Here is a 22,240-nt window from a genome sequence, read left to right on the forward strand (position 1 = left end):
GACTTGTATAAAATAAGATGAAAAAAAGAAAAGTCCAAAACTTGTGCCTAGGAGATATGAAGTTTATAGTTTTTTCACAAATTATGGAGTCAATTAAGCTAATTACTTGATTAACAAGGAGCTCCATGAATGTTTTAATTAATTTAATTCGTTTTCTTTGAACTTTAATAAAATGTGGTTGTATGCTTAGCTTGTAGTTGTAGCTTTCAAGCTTGGCGTTTATTGAAGGCAACAATTCAGATGAATTATATTGATAATATTAATAAATACGAACTAATAGTTTTATTTATAAATCATGTCTATTTTTTTTTTTTTTTTTTTTTTTTTTTTTTTTTTTTTGAAAGGATAAATCATGTCTATTCAAAAAAGGAAATGATAGTAAAGATTAGTTAGCTTATGAGAGTATTTTTCTGAAGAATGGATGTAAATTAGATTCCATTTTAAAATTAAGAATATTATTCAAAAATGTTAGATTAGTCATTCATCACCTTTTTCACCCTTTTTGCAAGGAAATTACCTTCTTAATATCATAGACTCCTAATAATCATGAGTTACAGAATTGATTAATCAGTGAATTTACCACCAAATTTCTATGTCCAAAAAAAAAAAAAAAAAATCAAAAAAAGAAAAGAAAAGTGGAATAGAAATAGAAAAAACAAAAATGTGATAAATGATTTATGATTATCCAGGCTGTCAAGAAGAGGTAGGGTATGTGATAAACATGAATGTCAATATCAAAGTATGATGAACAAACTTGTGGTAAGAAAGAATCCTAATCTTGTAGTTGCCTACATGGCATGATAATATTAGTTTTAAACCTCTCTTGTCCAAGTAAATTGTCTGACTCGGCAATTCTTTCAACACCTACTCTATTTATTAAAATTTAATTCGCTTTTATTTGTCAATTTGCAAGGATATTTACCGTACAACCTATCATGTTCAAAGTAGCACTAGTTAGTTATAGAAAATTGCCGAATCCCACTATTATATTCTCTTTTTTTAATCAAACAAATTTTATAAAACTAAAAAAAAAAAAAAAAAATTACTCCATAACAAATTTGGAAAAAGTATGTCGTGTCGGTATCAAAAATCACACTTTTTTTTTCCAATCAAATAAATTTTAAAAAAATAAAAATCATACATATTTTTGGAAAAGCTAAGTCCCTTTATTTTACTTTTCTGACTCACTTTTTATTTCATTTTAACACTTGCAGAACTAACTGTATCTTAACAGTCATTCCCACTCAATTCCTGTGATTGTTGAAGGTTAACTGCAGGTTGTCAGCAATTCAGCATAAACTTCAAAATCTGGTAGTTGCCATTCAAGATAATCATTAAATTCATCTTTCTTAAAGTAAATCACATTCAGTAAGTTCATAGAAGAAATCTCCACCACAAAAATTGTCTCTTAACAAATTGTGACTGATTAGAAGCAGAGTTGAGTACATATAATCATATAAGACATTCCATAGACCGGAATCAGAAAATCCAAGTTCTTACATACGTTTAAGAGCTGATCATGGACTAGGCCGCGGCCAACAAAGGACATCATGTCTTGGCCCGAAACAGTGTACCTGGCTATATTTTAGGCCGGTAGTATGAGAACTCATGTGCCACAATCCATTCGAACATTTGATGAGATTCTCTAACAAGGTCGGTCTCCATAGCTTGAAGACGTGTTATGGAAACCATCTATTATTCACCTGTGACATGACAGAGATTCATATGGATCAAAAATAAACATTCTAGCTGTGTGTATATACATATATATTCAAAGATCATCAATTAGGCCAAAACAGTCATAAATGTGTTCGAAAAGCTATGACACAATCCGTTTACAGCAAACAACCAGATATGCTGCAGAGGAAAAGATAGAAGAGGAAATGAGTGCTGCAAGCAAACCATTGTAGAAATACAACTAAAGTTCCAATAATTGAACTAAAAAATTATAGTTTTAACCAAATTTAGTCCAACTAACATAACTTTCCTAGCAACCTACAGTGCGACTGACACAAAAACCTTAAACACCACGTGGTAAGAGAGTGTCAATATGCAGGATATGGTATGGGCAGTCAGCTGCCTACAAACAAAGAGGAATCCTTGTGTCAGTCCAAAGGGTCCAAGAGACACACTTAAAGGGGAAAAGAAAAAATAAAGCATTGCATCTTTCATGCCCTTAAGTATGCCTTTTGTGGTCCTCATATAATCAAATAGTTCCACAAGGCAGGCCATACTAGCAAAATTGTAGGACCTTATGAACACCAACACCTGTGACTCCCACTTAAAGCATAGCCAGCCACAAGATAAAGCAACAGCTTTCTACCGCCACTACGTACTCGCCACGTGTCGCTTGCTGGATTCTCCCCTTCCCACTTGAGTCATTGCATAACAGTCTCTTCCCCCCCTCTTTTCTAGCTAAACACATTTGCTTAGAATTCACAACAGGGATAACAAGCAAATAAAGAGAAGGAAAAAAAAAAAGGGCAAGAGAGACAGAGAGATGATGAAGAAGGAAATACCAGGAGGGGATACCAATAGCTGGGCACGTGCTTGTGACACGTGCCGTTCAGCACCGTGCACGGTGTACTGCAAAGCAGACTCTGCATACCTTTGCACCAGCTGCGACGCACGGATCCACGCTGCCAATCAGTTGGCTTCAAGGCACGAGCGGGTTTGGGTGTGTGAAGCGTGTGAACGTGCACCAGCAGCCTTCTTGTGCAAGGCTGATGCAGCATCACTCTGTGCTACCTGTGATGCTGACATTCACTCAGCTAACCCATTGGCTCGCCGCCACCACCGGGTCCCAATTATGCCTGTCGGTTGCACATATGGTCCCTCAGATGGAAGGATGTCTGAGGACGGATTCCTGGACCTGGCAGAGGGAGATGATCAGACCACTGATCATGAAGGGGACGAGGATGAAGCTGCTTCATGGTTGCTACTTAATCCAGGTAAGAACAGCAACAACCAAACTACAAATGGGTTTTTAACTGGAAGAGGAGAGGTTGATGAGTACCTGGACCTCTTTGAGTATAATTCAGGTGCTGCAGATAATCAGTTCTGCGAGCAGTATAACCAGCAGCAGGAATTCAGTGTCCCTGAGAAGAGCTGTGAAGGCGACAGCGTCGTACCAGTTCAGTGTAGAGAAGGAAAAGATCACCAAATACAGTACCAGAACTTTTTGTTTGGGATGGAATGTGAGACCAAATCTGAGTATAATTACAACACACCAAGTAGTCACAGTGTAAGTAGATTCTCTGCTTAAATAGAAAGCTTTCCATTTTCTGCAAATCCTGCCATCTATATATAGTCAACTTCTAACATTAGCATTATTCTATTATAAAATTATGTCTTTAACTCATTATGTTATATGTCAACCTTAAAAGTATATTACAGAAAGTTAAAAGAATTAGCTCTGACCATAAAATTATTATATTACACAGAAGGTAAAAGATGAGAAACAATTAATTAAACGAAATAAGATAGAGCGTCAACAGAACTGCTGTATCTTGTTTTATATCCTACTTTTTGAGCCACGATAAGGATTATGCTTGATCACTGTAGTTCCTTTGAAGGAACACATCTTGCAGAAATAATCTAACTGGTCAATTAGGCATACTCTATGTGTTGTTTGTGACAGTCTTACAAGTGTTGAATACATCTGTCATATGAAAGATTCAGTGTCAATACTGAGTTCAAATTTGATGTTTTAAAAGAATATTCTGTAGTTACAAAAGGGTTAAGTCAATATCTCCAACTCAAAGATAAAAACTTAATAGATCTAATAAAAGGATATCACTAGTCAGTAGTTACAGCTCCCCGCATCTTCTTGATCTTTACGAGTTTATGTTAGTTGTTAACTTGATTAAAGATGAATTGTAATGCATCAGAAATCAGCCAAAGTAGAATTTATCTCTAGAATAAGAATTTCCTTGTATTCCTCACATGAGATACAGACGCTAGTTTTCACTTCTCAGTAATCTGACCAAGAATTTTATGACTTGCAGGTTTCAGTTTCCTCACTAGATGTGGGTGTCGTACCAGAATCCACCATGAGTGATATGTCTGTGTCACATCCAAGGCCCCCCAAAGGAACAATCGACCTATTTTCTAGCCCTCCAATGCAAGTGCCAACTCAATTATCACCACTGGACAGAGAGGCCAGGGTCATGAGATACAGAGAAAAGAAGAAGAATAGAAAGTTTGAGAAGACTATCCGTTATGCTTCAAGAAAGGCCTATGCAGAGACTAGACCTCGGATCAAAGGCAGGTTCGCAAAGAGAACAGATGTTGAAGCAGAGATGGACCAGATGTTCACCAACTCATTGATGTCAGACGGTGGATATGGCATTGTGCCATCCTTCTGATCAATCTAGGTGATGTTTTAAATGGAGTTGGTTGTGCTACAGTTAAATCTTCATTATTTTTTATCAGTCTTGACCTATATGTTCTTAGTTACTAAAATGTTGTCTTGTTATCCTTACGTCTTTTTTTGTGTAAAATTGTACAAAACAAGTATATATAACATGCTTTCTTCATTAAATCAATCACTCAAGAGGAGCCACAGAATAAGCAATAGCTAGGTTATGACAGTAAGTTAAAGGATTAATTGACAGCAATATACATGAAGCTACGAGTCCTGAAATATTTACTTTTAAATTCAGGGTTGTGAAGAGTGTGTTGATGTTATCGCAGAGGTAAGGATGTGTGCATGCGCTTCACTCCCCTTCCAGAGTAATTGGTGTAATTTAATGTTGATGTTTACAAAATTAACAAGCGCAGCACTTGAAATAATTCACTTACATATTACTCCGTACCTTTCACAGCTCGGAAGAAACTTCATACTGAACAGGCCTTCAATATTAGACCCCTGCAATGAATCAGATAAACCTAATTACATTTAATTTCTTCTTTCATTGGTACAGAAATGCTTTGATAAAAAAATATGTGTCTTAAAACAGATAGTGCCCAAGTGACAATAACTAGTGTGAGAAGACTGAGAACAGAAGCAGAGGTATTACAGAAAACATGTTAACCCCCTACAGCCATAAATTAGCTTTAAGAATAACGTGCACTATGAAAACTTGCTACTGAATTTTACAGAATAATCAATATCAATGTTCAGAATAGAAGCAAATGCAAATGACCAAAAACTATCCAAAGGAACAAAAATCCACAACTCAGTGGAGATAAGGTATAATGCTAAACATCTCACTGTAACCAGTGGAATAATGACTTCCTTTTCTGTAAAATTTGGCTTTTAAGTTTTAACCACCAAATGCCCTCCTCAAGAAAATCTAAGGCCACTTTACTTTACTTTTACTTAGTTCTTACTCTAGTTTGGGGAAAATATATTTGCATCCATCCTCTTTAGCTAACAATAGTAAAAGAATATGTCAATGCATGCATTTCCAAGTCAAGCAAACTACAGAAGCTATCTGATATTGTCGCAGACATCCAGGATGACTTCAGAAGAACCATTAACTGCTGCATCAATTTCAGTGTGTATAGAAGATGAGAATCTGCATGAATGGTGAATTGGTGAGGCTATATGCTCCACTAAAATGTTTCTTTTCGAAAAATATGAAGGCTGCTTAAGCTTTGCAAACTTCAAACTTTGTCAACTGCAATGGATAAAGGGCATTTTATCGCCATCTGATAGACCCGTACAATCTGTCAGACTTTGCAACTTGAGCATTTAAGCTCCCATATTCACCCTAGTCACCAAGTTTATGCCGCTGGAAATCATTCAGGATCCTTGAGATCCAGGACATCCAATGCAACCAACTTACTCAAATACCTGTGAAGTGGCATACACTTTTCCATCAGGTGACCGGCCTTTGGACAATGGCTTTTTTCAGTGGTGAACAAGATACGAACCGTCAATTACAGCAAGTGGCAGGAGTTGAAAAGAAAGGGAACTTTATACCAAAACCAAAGTGATATGTAAGCTAGATGGAATAATATCCACAAAAGGGAAAAACAGCAGAAATCCAAAACCGATGATGCACCAAAGAGGCAAATTTAAAGTTAAGTTCACCACTACTGTGCCTAAAGATGGACATCCATTGACAACTTCATCTATACACAAAACATTACTACCAGTTCAAACTTAATATCCTGCTAGCCCATATGCTGTAAGGATAATTGTTTAACTAAACTTGTGTTATTTGGGAAGTTCTTATTCTCTATCTACCAAAATTATTCCTGAGCCATTCTAGGTCACTGGAGCAGCACATGTATATATAATTGAGGATAGCCATAACAGGATTGGTTTTACCAATTTCGAGCAAACAAAAAGCATGATTAAAGAACTGGCTAAGACACAAAGGAAACATTAAAATTGCTTTAATTTGAGGGAGATCGCATCCAACCTTGTCAATGTCAAATTCAAGCACAAATGGTTTAACTCTAAAAGCATTCATTCTTCTCATTGTCAAGTTATTCACAAATGCAATGGCTAAATTCAATCACTCTTCACTGGTATGGATTATATCATACAATATGATTATCATCCACAATGACTCTTTACTTCTCACTTTAAGGAGGTCAAATGTAGACATTATACAGCTTGCTCCTGCAACTTAGGAGCGGCTCTTCATTAACATTATAGTGAATAAGTTATGCTTCTATGAGCTGTACAGACAAATAAATTCAAACTAGCACTCTAACACCACAATTTCTAGTTCATATTGCCAAATTACCTATTTGAAAACATCAATTAACACTATAGTGAATAAGTTATTCTTTTTTTTTTTTTTTTTGAATAAGTTATTCTTCTATGAGCCATACATGCAAATAATCTCAAGCTAGCAAGCTACCACCACTATTTCTAGTTCCTATTACCAAATTACCTATTCAAAACATTAATTAACATCGATCAAACATGAATGATTTCAAGTTGAAAACTGAAGAAAATCTTACACAAGGTAGCATATAAAATCGGATATATGATCTCAACGCGCTCCAATTTGCATTCGTTATCATCAGGGGAATCAAGTTGCTCCCTTCAGTAACCCTGATCATATCAACCCCCTTCTTCTTTGAGTTTGAAACTTTGAGCTTGACATTATCATTATGACTTCTTTTCCCCCTTAAATAGCAACTTACTAGATTATTCCCCTTACTTTGTAACAGAAATTTACCAAATTTCTTCCAATTTCTCAATTAGTTCATCAACATTCTAATCGACAAACATAATAAATATGATTATACAAGTATAAAATACCAAAACCCTAGATAAATAAACAAATACCCATGTAATATAAATCATTTCCCACAATTTAATAAACCAAACCCAGTTAAGAGGCTGCTGATTCATTTGAAATTTTCATCTAAAAACACAGATTAGTACCAAGAAACCATAAATTTCTACAAAATTTAATCTAATTCTCATCAGAGTAGTACAGAATCAGTAAATTAGCTATTTTTTTTGGCCAATTGAGTATAAATTTGCTCATACTTCCACATACCATCGCTAAAACATGGATTATGCAAATTGGAGTAAGCAATGGATCAAAGATTTTACCTTTAGGGTTTCAGGGAATTTTTCAGATTTCGTGAATTGTGAATGTTTGATTGTAATTTTAATCAGCAAGTACCTTCAGAATACTCTGAGTCATCGGTCATGCTGTTCATGCACAATACGTTTGCGGGTTTGTCCACATTATAAATGACTAATGACTTAATGAGTAATCATCAATTCATCGTTTTAGGAATTTAGGCTTGTTCACTTCACCTTATTTTTGCTGAACCTAAATTATTTTTATTGAACTGAAATTATTTTTGCTGAACTGAAATTATTTTTTCTGATTTTTTATTATATTTATTCTTTAAATTTACTGAATTTTACTGAAGTGAAATTATTTTTACTGAAATGAACTTATTTTTACTGAAATGAAATTATTTTTACTGAACTGAAATTATTTTTACTTAACTGAAATTATTTTTACTTAATATTATTTTTTAAGGTGAAGTGAATAGGGCCTTACTTTCACTCTCATTGAATTATTCTTTCATTAACTTTAGGATTATTTTTCAATCTTATACCCTAATTTATTTAATCTCGACCGACTTCTTTTATTTGGTCTCGTTCATGCTTTTAACTCCGTATATTGTTATTATCTCATTCTTGTGGCACATTTCGTACTTGCTCGACTACTCTTGCTCTTTCAACTAATACCAAAAGGGTCTTTCAAGCCTCTAATATTCGAGGAATTATCATAGGCTCTATCTATTATGTTATCATATTATTGCAAAATAATGCAAGTAGGCCATATACAAGAGACACAATCATACTAAATAAGGAGTATGTTATTTATGAAATTTACAATGTAGTGTACTCCATAATTGAAAATTCTTATTTATTTTTAGAATATCACAAAGTATAATGGAAATTAAGGACAAAGATACGCACATCTAAAGTGATTGATTAGGAAGATATGATGAATCTTGGAGTAAAAATTTAATTTAATTCGATGATGGTAATCAAAACTAACCTAGCGTAATAAACCATTAAACAGGTTTAAGTAAACTCCGGTCATATATACCAAGAAGCTAAACGTGTAACAAAATATGCATCCATTAGTCATCCCATGCGTGCTCACCAAAATTTTGATCCTTTCTTAGATGATCAAATTTTTTATTGTCTTTAAGCTAGCCTAACCTAGTGCAATGGGCAATGGCTATGTTGGTGCCTGGTGGCCCAACAAATAATCATATGCCTATTGTATATTGGGCTCATCCAATAACTCTCATTATCTCACTTATAATTGTTACAATTGGTGATCATAATTAAAACTTTCATTCTTTCTTTTTTGAACCTTCATCAATCTGTTCATCCTTATCCCAAATCCTACGCACTTTTCCACTCAAATAATTGTTGTTCATCATAGGCTCTAATTTTATTGTCAACTTGTCTACTTTCGGCCAACAATTTTCCCATGGGAGCACCAATTAATTGTTCTATATATTGCATAAACTTATACTCAAAGTCATCTTTAGTAAAGATGAAAAACGGATTCCATAAAACCAACAAATGCACAATCTTTTGGCTATAGATATTTGTTTGAGATATTAACGTAATTTATCATCGGAAAGCGGGTGTTGTGTGCCATATAATTAAATTAGACCTCATATATCTTACTATAATAAGTCGAGTATAGCTTGGTTATTAAGGATTTGATATTAAAAGATATTTATTTTACTACGTTGATCTTTCTTCATTATATTAACTCCATCAAAAGGCCAAATAAATCAAAAAACTAATCCCTAGAAATATCTCAAATCAAATTTGTTTATCTATGTTCCAAGCTACTAACTAGTCGATATAAAACCTATTATTATTAAGTTATTATACGCTTTTACTGTCAAAATAAAAGTTTTTTTAATTGATTAGTTACATTTTTTAATTCATTTTTCGATTAGATAAGCTCAACAATAATTCAACTTAAAATTTATCATGATCTTATCTAATGAACTTCAACAATTAATTGGGTTGTCATTATAAGACATCGATTATGGTGTTAAATTGAGGAATTGAAAATGAAAGATACCTTTTAGTGCTATAAAACTAGTACTCCGTAGTGAATTGTAAAATGGATTATAATCTAAAATTGAATCAAATCATTTGCGTAAGCAAAGCAACATGAAATTATATGCTTCGACCCATAAAACACGTCTAGTGGGTCCAATTAATTTGGATATGTATAGGTTAAAGCAAATTCTACAAGCTTCTTAGACTTTTTAGGAACCTCATTAAAATTTATTCATACTTGATTCCTCTTTATTATTTTCCGTTGGTTTTTTGCAACATGAAATTTCTTTCATTCTTAATTAATTAACATACAATTAGATAATATCTACGGAATGGTTAGGTTAATGTAATTGACGTATTAAACACATGACATGCAAGACATAATAAAAATGTCCGTTCATGTTAGTATCATATATTGTAATTATTGAGGTTGTTAAATTATAAATCTCTGATTATAGTAAGTTGCTAAATATATAGCACTCTTTAAATACATACATTTCATAAACTTTTTGAGAGCGTGGTTTAGCGATTGAGATAATTAAGATAAATCTAAATTGATATTAATTGTTAATCAATTGACAAAATAGAAAGGTCAAATTGGTAGATTTTTTTTTTTTTTTTTTTTTTTTTAAAACACAAATTGGTAGATTTTAGTAGTACTTTGTATTATCTTGATTAAATACGTCTCACATAATTAATACTCCATAGTATGAGTAATATTGACTTACAAAGGATTTTTTTTTTCTTTTTTCTTTTCAAAAATCAGACATATATTTAGTCCGTAACTAGGTTAAGTCCCATGCCATGCACGGTCATAATTAAATTTAATTTTACAACAAATAAATTATAAATAATGGTGTTAATTCACCAATAATTTATCCAAAAATATTATTTATAATAAAATAACTTGAATTTTAGTTTATACTAATACCAAATATGTAAAGGTTATTGAATTGGATTGTATAAAAAAATATATATATATATATATAGTAATAGAAATTTAGAAGCTATAAGGTAGTTTTATATAAGAAAATTAAAATATTAGCTTAGGTTAGTACCCACATACGAACTCATATACATTTATCCTTAAATTTTTGACACACTTTGACCGGCATAATATGAAAATTTAATTGATTTTATTTTAGTTTAGGATAATTAGTATTCCGAATCAACTTTTTTAAATATATTTTTAGTGAGTAGTAGAGGTTTTTATTTTTAAAATAATCACATAAATATTTAGAGTAATTAGATTTAATTTTCCAATATATATTATGAATATTATAATTAAACGATTTTGTTCTTATCAACTTTATGTAATTTTAAGATTTATACAAAGTATGCTACCAAAATGATTTTACTTTTTTTAATTAAAATAAATTTTATTGTCAAATGATAAGTTGGAGAAAAAAATTGATATTGATAATACTATAATAATCTTGGAATATAATATATTACAATACCTTATTTTTAATCCATGTTAGTATTTTTGTAGCTAAAAGTTTTCTAGTATATAAAATATATGTACCAAAAAATTGAGTATAATTGGATTAAATATGTTGTCAAAATAGAAATAACTATTATTATAGGTTGTAAAATGAATTTCATAAAAAAGTGGCAAATAAAAAAAACAAAGAAAAAAAAAGATGGAAAATTTTTTAACCAGAAAATGACAAGTGTCATTTCAGGTTTCGCCTTTAATATATAGTTATTATTAATTATACACTTCATATTAAGTGTTTTTCCATACAATAAATTCCTAAAAATATTACAAGAAATGTGGCGATACGATCATGTTTTTGCAAATGCATGATAATTATTTTTCAAAGTATTCATTAAATGTGGCAACTGCCTAGAAATTTCCTTGGGTCGTTAATTTCAAAGAATGAGTAGTGCCCAAGTAAGTATCATCCTTTCCTTATTAATCTGATCTTACATGTATACAAGGGCAATTTAGTAATTCTCATAAATAATCACGTCTATAATACGTGTACAACATTCTAAAAATAAACCCTCTATAAAAAGCTAGCAAAGTAATCATCAACAAATCATTTTGATTACATAAAAAAAAAAATCATCATTTCTCCTAAAATACCATCTTATTATTCACATTAATTAGAGAAAAAAAAAATTAAGACGATTAAGAAAGGGAAGAGAACGACAATGATAATGAAGGATGCAACCATGACGACCCCTAAGGCCAACAACACCACGGTAAATGACGCCGCGATGGCCATACAACGTTCGTGGAACAACCCCGTACCATTTCTATTTGGTGGTTTAGCACTTATGTTATGTCTTATTGCTATGGCTTTACTTATCTTAGCTTGTTCTTTCAGAAAATATTCTTCCTCAAATGGCAACAATGTTGATGGAACTCGAAAAACGACGTCGAATTTACCGGCCCCGGCTAGCCAAAATGAGTCTAAATTTGTTGTGATTATGGCCGGTGATGATAACCCTAGTTACTTTGCTAAGCCTCTTCCTTCTCCTATGATTATTCCTTATTCTAGCAATCAACACATTGTTTTAGGGAGAGTGTAACGACGTAAGTGCGTCGTGTTTATTTATTAGCCTTAGGGTTTAGGAGAATAGTGATTTAGATGAGTAATGTATAATGTAAACAAAAATTTTAATTATATGTTCACTTGTGGAGTATTCATTCTTTGATATAAATTTGAGCATTACGTGTAGTAGATTGTTTCCATTACAAATATTATGTGCACCTTTAAAATTATTTTCGACAATTATGTGTAATAGCTATAGGTGAAATAATGTGAATATAACTAGCTAACTTAGTTATTATAAATTAATTAATTAATATGAAGTATGAGATATGAGTATATGACCATGTATGTATGTGGTTCGAAAGTGACCTAGTTTATAACGATATGTTGATATACGAGATAAAGAGAATGATTGAGGCCCAAGAAAGGATTAACTCTAGAAAACAACTAGCTAGGGCAACTACACATAGCAACACAGCTGGAATTTAACCAAAAAGAGTAAAGTTATTATTAGCAATTGCATTCAGATTATTTCTACTTTGAAATTGTGAGTATTGACTCACTAGCTAGCTGGAACATTTATTAGAGATAATAATGCTGACAGATTACAGATATCATTTTCGACTATTACATGAATTAAAATAAATGTACAACAAAATATTCCTAGCAGATAAAATATCGGTGGCATTTTTTTTAAAATATTTTTTAAAAAAATTATTTGAACATGGAAAATTAAATAAGGGTTAGTAGACTTAGTGTGTAACAAAAGGTATAACGACAATACCGACTTTTTTTTCTTAAAACGTAAGAAAAATAAACATTAGAAAACCCTTCTCACGGGGGAATTCCTAATGTAACAATAATACGACATAATTAGTTTTAAAAAAAAACAATACGACATATACACTCACACGTTAATCAAGGTGAGTGTTCTTTTGAGCGGAGGCAGATCAAGACGTTGGTCATACGTGCACTACGAGGCTACGAGCTGGCAGCATATTAATTTTATTATATGTAAACATTAAGTAAGAAGTTCGCAAATTATATATCTGACGCTCAAGTTACGCCGCGTACTTGGAAAATAGGTCCAAGTCCCTTTGACGCCAAAGTTTATTTGGTTTGGTCGACAAATTTGGCTTTATTTGGGATTGCGAACACATTGCTTCATTGTAAATTTTATGGTCCAAAGTCCAAACACTACTATGATGGATTGATTAAAGGACTAACATATTGCGATTTGTATTTCACATACACACTAGTAAGGTTAATTTGTAAAACATCTAGCTCTTATAGGACTACGCGCACAATACTTCAGACTTAAGGAGGTTTATTTGATCTTTTTCAAAAATTTCCTCAAACGCATGATAAGTAAGCTAAATTAAAGGTTTCTACATGTAAAAATAAAAAATGAAAGTATAATGTTGAGTTAGAAGAATATATTAAAGCAAAGCAACATGTAGCTAACCTGTATTTTTTAACTTATTAACCAAGTGAATTTGGAGTAGCATGCTTGGTGGAGTTGGAGGTCACACAAATTCAAACCCCGTCAACTACAATTAATTAAGAGTGAGGGATTTCCTTACCTCACCTCCCCCCTCTACTCTCAAAAGTTGACCAGTGTAGCTGGCTTGTGAGAGGTGCTAGTTAAATAGGATCCAGTTAAATAGGATCCTTTATCTTAAAAAAAAAAATTAACAAAAATAATTAAGTAGCTTGTAATCCTTGTATATGCTTACACACAATGAACAAGGAACATGTTTCAATGCTATGAAGAAGTCAACACCTTGATATGTACCATTGGTCTATTAGTGTGTACAAAGTTGTACTCCAAGTACGTGATAGGGTCAATTTTCCATCAAAAAAAGCCAACAAATTAAATTCCTAGAAATGATGACTTTTTTCTACTTAATTGCACCATTGGTCCATCACTTTGGTGGCATTCGATATTAATTATTTTATATTTATAATGGAAGGATTAGGTACAATTATTGATATAGATGTAGCAACTCGGAGATGATTTTATTAATTGAGTGGATTATTTGGACTTTAAAATCACCATCTTACTTTAAATTTATAGAGGCTAGTGGAAAAGTGCGTGGTAGCGGGTTTGCCACCACAAAAGATATCTCACTATAGTTTGAAGTTAACTCATGCATAATTAAGCCTTAAACCTAGGTTATTATATGTAGTTAATTCCTCAATGTTCTACAAACTATGATTAGCTATAAGACTTATATATCTCATACTAAGATAATTTATGTTTTACTTTTGTTTTATTACGTACATCTTATTCTACTATAAGAAATTGTGATGTGAGTTGCTTTAGTAAATTATTATTATTAAGTCATTAATCTCCATTATAGAAATTAATGCGAAATTGTGAACATTTTGCATATATTACATCACTTATTAAATATTAAATTTACATGCAAAATGGCATTGATTATCTATTTTGTAAAATTATGCATTTATCCTTAATTATGAGGTGTATGCCATTGTCGATAATGTGAGAATAGATACTTGATGGATAGATCACCATTAAGATTAAAATTATTTGGTAATTTAAAGAAACGATTCTCTACAACAAAATAAGGATTTTAAAACAAAGTCTATAATTAATGAAATTTTATAGTTCGGACTTAATAGAATCTTCGATCCTTAGCTTGGGCATTGACATATGCATTATTAAAAGATACACAATGAGAATAGAAGCTTTATTATTTCTAAGAAAAGAAGAATGGAAGCTTTAATTAAGAATAAGTGTATATGATATGATCCGATACATTATTATTAAATACAAAGTAATAAAAAGCATCATATTTATATATGGAAATTGTGGTAGAAAGTAGCAACGGCTTTTGATAAAAGCTAAGGTACGTTGTTTGTTAGTAATTAGATTAGTAATTTCTCAACACCAATACAAGAAACTAAGGTGGATTCTTTTGTCCTTAAAATCCATCAAGAAGACAATATTTTTTTAGTAGTTGCCTTTTTCTAATTCTAGGAGACATTTTATTTTAAACAAATACATCTATTTGGTGCAACATAACAAAAGTTAAGCTGAAGTGTACGTATCTTATGCCGTTATTCTAAATATTTCATATACATATAGTCTAAATGAATGATTTAATTTATTTTATCTATCTATTTAGTTGAATTGGAGAGGTGAGGGTAAGCCAAGTGGAGGTTTTGAAATGATAGATAATCGAATAGAACACGAATCTTTAAAAAAAAAAAAAAAAACTTAATATCTAGATTTTCAAAGAATTGGTAGCTTTTTGAAATTATATTGAAAATTATAGAGAGTAATACTCCTCCGTATTACTCCCTCTGTCCCTAAATTTTTGCCCCATTGCAAATATTTGGGTCAAATTTTATAAACTTTGACCATTAAATACTCTTAATCTATAAGTGATAATATAATCATGTGAGATCTTGTTAGATACGTCTCATTGTACATTTTATTGATATTTAGTTTTTATAATTTTTACACGCGTGAAAATGGAGATATAACCATTTTAAGACGCTTGTTGGAGACCGCGAAAAGTCAAATGGGGCAAAAAATTAGAGACGGAGGGAGTAGTTTATTGATCAAAAAAGCATATTTACATTATACATATTAATGGGCCACATTGGTGTTGCATATGGTTAAATGCACCCATCATATGCTCCTGGAAAAACACAATTCACAATAAAGGAAGATACGGAATATAATGCATTTAAAAAGACATTTTAGGAAGTATATTTAATATTTAGGGCTATATATATGTTATTACCCTTAAAAATAACATGAAATATTATCCCTCTATATATATAAAATGAAAAGACATTTCATACTAAAAGAAAGAACATTAATTTTTTTTTTAATTGATACTAAAAAATACATCACCATGTTTAGTGTATATATATTTGTGTCAGATAATATAAAACTCCTTGATTAGAGTGATTTCCATTGATCAATATTTATAGGATTACAATGAGAGTCCTAATCATATTAGGTAACTAACAAGATATGTAAAGATATCATAAATATATTCTTATACAAAAATATCCTAAACCTAGGACGAGAATATTCTATGGATATTCTCTATCACACCCCCACAGTCGGAGCGGGAAAAAAATCAGATGCTCATAATGGATCTGAATCATGCATCGAACGGTAAGGATAGTACGGTAACCCATGATCAAAGAGTAGTCGTAGACGTGTGTCGGTGACGACGATGAGAAGCAACAACCACGACCTACATTGAGTAGAGATAAGCGCTGCTAGGCCGGATGACGGAGAAGGAGAAGAGTCGCGCATATACTCGGGCCAAGTTGTAGATCCAGAGAAGAAGAAGCTAAGGGATCAAACCATCATCGGGAAGAAGACACTACATTACTACGGGAAATCACAGTTGAAGAAAAACAAATAAAATTGCGCAAGAAAAGATTATATTCCACCGCTTGAAAATAATCAATTCTCAAAAGAGAGACCAGGTAGCAAAAATTAATACTCCACAAAGATTCCTACAGCTGCAACAATAAGAGGAGCCAACTTGATAGCAGAAGTAATGTGCAAAAGCTGACCATATTCTAATATACCACCTGTTTCGGGGTTTTTTGATGTCCTGCGGGAGAGTTACAATTCCAAGACTGACCTCTGGAAACCTGTACCTGCAAAACAACGGAGACTCCGGTGGGTGGGAGTTCCACCTCCGACGATCAAGTTAGAACGTGTATGAGGAGTAAAGTGCGGAAAGTAAAGGGTCTCTCTTGGATTCCAAGAGAGTTATCTGCAATGTGAAATTGCTCAGTTCGAGGTGTCAGGTGTCTGACTTTCTCCGATTGTGAGTTAATGTGAATTAAATGTTTCTGAATGATGTTCCTCAAAGGGAAACATCTCCTTTTTATAGGGTGTTGGAAAACGTGCCCAATACTAGGTTTTAGTAAACCTAGGGTTGCCTAGGCTTTGCCTAGGAATTTTGGCCGTAGAAGGCCATTTTCCTGATGGGCTATCTGTGTGCCACGTGTCGTGGCCTGATTAGTCCACCTTGGACCTCTCACAAGGTGACACGTGGCGGACTTTGGTTGGTCCACGTGGATGACACGTGGCAGGACGCGAGTGGTCCACGTGGCGGGGAAAAATCCCCTAATCATTTGCCCCTCACAAGGGTGACGTGGCATGCCACGTGGCGCCTGTGACAGGTGTCACGTTATGATTGGCTAACAATTTTTACCGTTTTTTTTTTGTCCCTTGAAATTCACCCCCTATAGATAGGGGATGTCCAAATCATTTGGACATTCTAGAAACTTTTTAAGACAGAATTTTGGACGCTTGCTCTGACATTTTGGACGACTGCCGCTTGCTTTTAGACCGCCTGCTTCTTCAGCCGCCCGATTCAGACTTCTCTACTCAAAGGTAACCGCCTGTTCTCTTGTACTTTCTCTTTGATTTTCTTTTTTCAAAAATGGTAGCCCAAAAGCACACGGCACGACCTAGATTAGTGATCAGCCGATCATCGGGGACGGCTGAATCTAGAATTAGGAGTGCCGACTGCCCCATGCTGGACCACCCTTTGTGAACTGCCCAGAGTCCGACTGTCTATGTGTCTGTGCAGGTCACCATGGCCAGAACAAAGAGAACGGCCAGGATAACAAATTCAGACGGCTCCTCATTTATGCGCCTATTAGCGAGATCTCGGACGTGCCACCATGCGTCCCTAGCACCCCAAGTGATTCTATTTTGGCAGAATCAGGGGAGGAGGTACAGAATGACCCTCCTATCATTGATCTATCCGGGCAGGTGACTGCTTTGCCTGAGAGCTCAAGCGATGACTCTGAGCCCAGCACCTCCGGTCGATACACTGACGACTCTGAGGAGAAGCACTCTCGGCTACATACGGTGAGAGAAAGCCATGAGGCGGAAAAAGGGGAAAAATGGGCAGAGCCGGCTGCAACCCAAAGGGAAATGTATACCCCTTACTTTTTCCATGTCCCAAAGGCAGGCGCAAAGCCATGTCTGAAAAAATTGGAAGTTTTAGAGCTGACCATGTAATGGGTCATGGTTATATTCTTACAGTGCCGGATGCCGAGGATACGGTAGTCTGGCCAAAGAAGTCCAGCTACGGGGACGAGTGTTGTGGCTGCTATGAGGCGGCTATTAAAGCTGGTTTAAGGTTTCCTCTACATCCGGCTGTAGAGAGGATTTTGGATGGGTACTAGCTAGGTCTCTGGCAACTGGCCCCAAACTCATGGTTCAACATTTTAGGCTATGTTGCCGGCTGTGAGATGCATGAAGTAGAGCCTAACTTCGAAGCATTCGCTCACATGAACTATCTCAGCCGGACCCCAAAAACAAGCGGGACCAGCTGGTACCAGCTGTCTAGCCACAAAGGCTGCATGATGACCATGGGGAAGGAGAACAAGTGGAAGGATTGGAGGAACACCTTCTACATAGTCTCCCACCCTGATAAGGTCAAGAACAAGAAGGTCAACAGGTGGAACAGGGATCCACCTTACGTAACAGGCGGATCTGATCTGCCGCCTGTTCCTCAAAGAGCAAAATAAGAGATCCTGGATAGAGGGCTCTTCAAAGTTAACATACAGGCGAACCCCGAGACTGGGGTGAGGGAGTTCATCCCTCAAAATTACATCCCAAAGTATAACTGGTTATACGATGGGACATATCTGGCCGCCTGCGGCCTTAGCGAGGAGATGCCGAGAGGTAGTGGACCGCCTGTTTAGAGTGTCTTGTTAGACCTGGCTGATTCTGCGTATAAGTTTGATTCATCTTTTGCAGATAAAGCTATGGAAAAAATCTCGGCGTCTAAGAAAGCAGCCGCCCAAATCCGCGCGGCCATTCTGGGCAAGCGGTCCACTGAGGAGTCGCTTGCCAAACAGGCGCCTAGGGTGAGTTACTTTTAACTTAGCACAATCTTTTTATATTTGTCGCCTGTTTGTGGCTCAATGACTTGTGTTGCAGAGCGACGTTGTCAGATCTTCCTCCTCTTCCCAGCCGGACCCCAAGGTCAGGAAGCAGACGACCGAGGATGTGTCGACTCCTGGCAACGCCAGGAGACAGGCGGCCGAAAGGCAAGGAAGGACTCCCCAAAGCGGGGGAAGGACTCCGGTTACCCCTGGGAGCAGCAGGCCTCCGAGAGAGAAAGAGGCGGCGAGAGGTATAATACATTTAAATCTCCCAAGTTTCATCAAGCAACCGACTTCTTTGAAATCAGGCGGCTTGTTTTCTGTTATGATGCCGCGTATTAATCAGGGTCTACTTTGCAGATGCCCTTCAAGAGCCGGACCTAGTTCAGATGGCCAAGTCCATGCTGAGGGCAGGGAGTCTGTTAAGGGAGTCGACACCCTTAACCTTGAAGCCATCCTGGCTCTCCTTGCCGAGGTATACTTAACAAAAAGTTCTCTCTTTTTTTTCATTTAAATATTTTCCTGGTCGCCTGTAACTGACGACTATTTTTGGCCGAGTGCAGTCAATGCTGCGTGTGTATAGTCTCCGCAAACCCATCACCGAAAAGAATAAAAAGGTAAAAGCTGCGAAGGCCATGGCCGCCTCTGATTCTGATAAAGCTATGTTCTAGATAGCTCAAAACGAGATTTTGACCACTGACATACTGTATAACCAGGCGTCCGCCACTTTGCAGGTCAAGAAGGACATAGAGGCGGCCAGGCAGAAGATCTTGGAGCTGGAGAAGTCTGTAAGGGACCTCAAAGCCGAGCTGGCGCCTCTCAAGGAGGCGGACAAGGAAGCCGAGGGACTCCGTAAGCGGGTAAATAAACTTAAAGGCCGCCTGCAGAATCAATAGGCTAACCTCACCCAAATGCTTAATGAAAAAGCTGGCGAGGAGAAGATGGCTCTTGTTCAGGACATGATGGACGACTGCAGCACCATTATGAAGATGACCTGGGCAGCCCTCTTCCCAGAGTCCGGCTATGAAAAATGGGAGAGCCAATTCGCCGCCTGTTCTGATCAATACAACAAGAAGATCATGGAGCTGGCATACGGCGAAGAGGATGCGGAGGATGAGGCGTCCGACTCCACTTCCGGGGAGTCGGACCAGGAGGAGGCGGATGCCTATGAAGAGCCACCGCAGGAGGAGGCGGAAGCCGAGAAAGAACAGGCGCCGGGTAATGATCCAAACCAAGCGGCTGCCGACACTGAACGCCCTCCAACTGCTTGAACTCCCATCTTTATATGTCAACTTTATTCGGCCTGTGTGCCGCTTGTTCTGTATCATTACGCGACCAAGGGGTCGGGGTTTATTGACAATTTAAAATTTTAACATTTCCTGTTGGTCTTCTGGCCGACTGTTAATTTTAATCATCCGGTTTCTTCAAATTTTGAAGTTTTTGAATTTTTTGTTTTTCATGAATTTTGTTAAGTGTATGTAGCTTCTTGTTTTCATGAATGCTTTATATACCGACTGTTCTTGCCCCTGGGCGACTAGCGCCTGGTTTTCAAAGGTGAGTTGATTGACTTGGAATTTTTGATACTTTTGAGTATTACTAATTCTAGGTCAATCAATCACTATGGTGATTGCCCCAAACCAGGTGGTCAGTCGGCCATTGCCCAGGCAAACACCTAGCATAACTCGGCTCTCGGCCTTATAGTAAACCGCAATATACTAAGTTTGTACTTAGTTTATTTTATTGATTTTAAATAGTCCGTCTGCTTGATGCTTGTACAAAACAGGCGCCAATCTGGATGATTTTAATCAAAGTAGCTTCCGCGGTGTTGCTAACCTAAATAAGAATAGTGGCCGAATGCCGTCTGTATATTACAAGAACAGGCGGCTTCACTCGTACCTTTTAGATTCCATTGTAGGTTGGGTGAGAGACTATGAGTTAACCTTTTGAGGTTAATGATGCGGATGCATTCAACGTTTCCTTTCTTGGTCCGTTTCTTTAATGTTTCTTAGATTAGATTTTGGCTTACAAGTTTTTACCTTTCACTTGAAAGGGTTTTTCTTGTTTTAAGCGTTAGGATTTTTATTTTGATTAGGAATTGTTTTGGTCTAGTGAGTTCCTATTTGAATTAGGACTTGTCTTTAGCAAAGAGAGTTCCTATTTGAATTAGGACTTGTCTTTAGCAAAAGAGAGTTCCTATTTGAATTAGGACTTGTTTTTAGCAAAGTAAATTCCTAAGTGGATTAGGACTTGACTTTGGTTTTTAGGCGTGTCTAGGAGTTTTAGGAGGATTGAATAACCTAATCTAAGTTGAATTAAGCTTAGTTAGTTTAGTCATATCCGAATTAGGAACTTGGGGATCAAGTTTCAGTTTTCTTAGGTTTTCTAGGTCAAATGGGATTCTAATTCAATTAGGATTAGTTTTCTAATTTGATTAGGTTTAGGATTAGTTTTGAGTCTATAAATAAAGGTTGTAAACTTCGAATTATACAAGTTTTGTTTTGTTGATTAAAGCTTTATTGCTTGTTAATTTGGAACGTTTCTTTCCAAGTTTTCTTTGTGTTTGACGAGTGAAGTTAAACATAAAAACCCTTAGATTAGGCGAGTGAAACCTGATTTAAGAGAGGTTAGATTAATTAGTGAGTGAAGCTAATTCAAACTATCCTCAAAAAAACCCCTAAATCACGAGATTAAGGTGAGTGAAGCCTTGAAATCAGATTTAGAACCCTTAGGTGAAAACAAACGAGTGAAGCTTGTTTAAACCTAAGACCAAACGAATCAAGAAACGCATCAAATGGTATCAGAGCTGTTGGTGTGATTATTGAGTCGTTATATCCTTATTCTTGAGCAATCAAGAATCAATTCGTGCTAGTTTCTTGGTTCTTGTTCTTCTCGGCGCAGATCTGGACCAGTTGGAAGTTTTAGGTTACTGCGAACTATATACTTGGTATTTTTTGGTGATTCTTTTTTGGTTGGATTCCTATTGGACTAGAATTATAGCCTGTAAAATTTCGTGGTCATTGGATAAGTGACGCAAAATCTACAGCAACAAACATTCAAGAGAAGATTATTGATTGTGCGCAAATATGGTGAGCAAATCAACGGAAACTCACTTGCTTGAAAAGATGGCTTCTTTGATGGAACAAAACATTACTTTTATGAATCATATGAAAGGTCTTGAAGGGGATCATTATGATACATCTCAAGTGCTACTTGGTGAAGGCGTTTGTGCTTCTCTTAGTGCAAAAGATCTCGTTCCTTGTTATGATGTAACTTGAGGACAAGTTCGTTTTCA

At 35.3% G+C, this 22,240-nt stretch overlaps 1 protein-coding gene and 3 long non-coding RNA genes across 7 annotated transcripts; 2 read left to right on the forward strand and 2 right to left on the reverse strand.

The window, feature by feature from the left end:
- Positions 1-1,326: 1,326 nt before the first annotated feature.
- On the reverse strand, positions 1,327-2,605 carry LOC110703112. Its single transcript, XR_002507649.1, has 2 exons — positions 2,520-2,605; positions 1,327-1,703 (listed from the first exon to the last, which is right to left on the reverse strand). It is a non-coding gene; the product is annotated as an uncharacterized LOC110703112 (long non-coding RNA).
- Positions 1,723-4,547, forward strand: LOC110703096 (zinc finger protein CONSTANS-LIKE 2-like). 2 transcript variants are annotated; one of them, XM_021880858.1, is made up of 3 exons: positions 1,723-2,951; positions 3,042-3,244; positions 4,008-4,547. In XM_021880858.1, the coding sequence occupies exons 1-3, from the start codon at positions 2,501-2,503 to the stop codon at positions 4,365-4,367; spliced, it is 1,014 nt and encodes a 337-aa protein (XP_021736550.1). In that variant the 5' UTR covers positions 1,723-2,500; the 3' UTR covers positions 4,368-4,547. The 2 variants fall into 2 exon arrangements, with proteins under 2 accessions (XP_021736550.1, XP_021736546.1); XM_021880854.1 differs by having other exon boundaries at positions 1,725-3,244.
- Positions 2,725-7,659, reverse strand: LOC110703105. 3 transcript variants are annotated; one of them, XR_002507648.1, is made up of 4 exons: positions 7,529-7,659; positions 4,818-4,870; positions 3,017-3,209; positions 2,725-2,872 (listed from the first exon to the last, which is right to left on the reverse strand). It is a non-coding gene; the product is annotated as an uncharacterized LOC110703105 (long non-coding RNA). The 3 variants fall into 3 exon arrangements; XR_002507646.1 differs by lacking the exon at positions 7,529-7,659 and adding an exon at positions 6,925-7,067; XR_002507647.1 differs by lacking the exon at positions 7,529-7,659 and adding an exon at positions 6,925-7,067 and having other exon boundaries at positions 4,804-4,870.
- A 3,765-nt stretch (positions 7,660-11,424) lies between these two features.
- LOC110701539 lies at positions 11,425-12,228 on the forward strand. The gene is made up of 2 exons (XR_002507358.1): positions 11,425-11,774; positions 11,872-12,228. It is a non-coding gene; the product is annotated as an uncharacterized LOC110701539 (long non-coding RNA).
- Positions 12,229-22,240: the final 10,012 nt, after the last annotated feature.

This window comes from Chenopodium quinoa, unplaced genomic scaffold, assembly GCF_001683475.1.
Source record: "Chenopodium quinoa cultivar QQ74 unplaced genomic scaffold, ASM168347v1, whole genome shotgun sequence".
NCBI classification, from domain to species: Eukaryota; Viridiplantae; Streptophyta; class Magnoliopsida; order Caryophyllales; family Amaranthaceae; genus Chenopodium; species Chenopodium quinoa.

Bases quoted from the DNA above. Each gene is read 5' to 3' on its own strand.
- LOC110703096 (XM_021880854.1), top strand. From the start codon at position 2,501: ATGATGAAGAAGGAAATACCAGGAGGGGATACCAATAGCTGGGCACGT. The intron at 3,245-4,007 runs GTAAGTAGATTC...TATGACTTGCAG, and splicing joins ACACACCAAGTAGTCACAGT to GTTTCAGTTTCCTCACTAGA.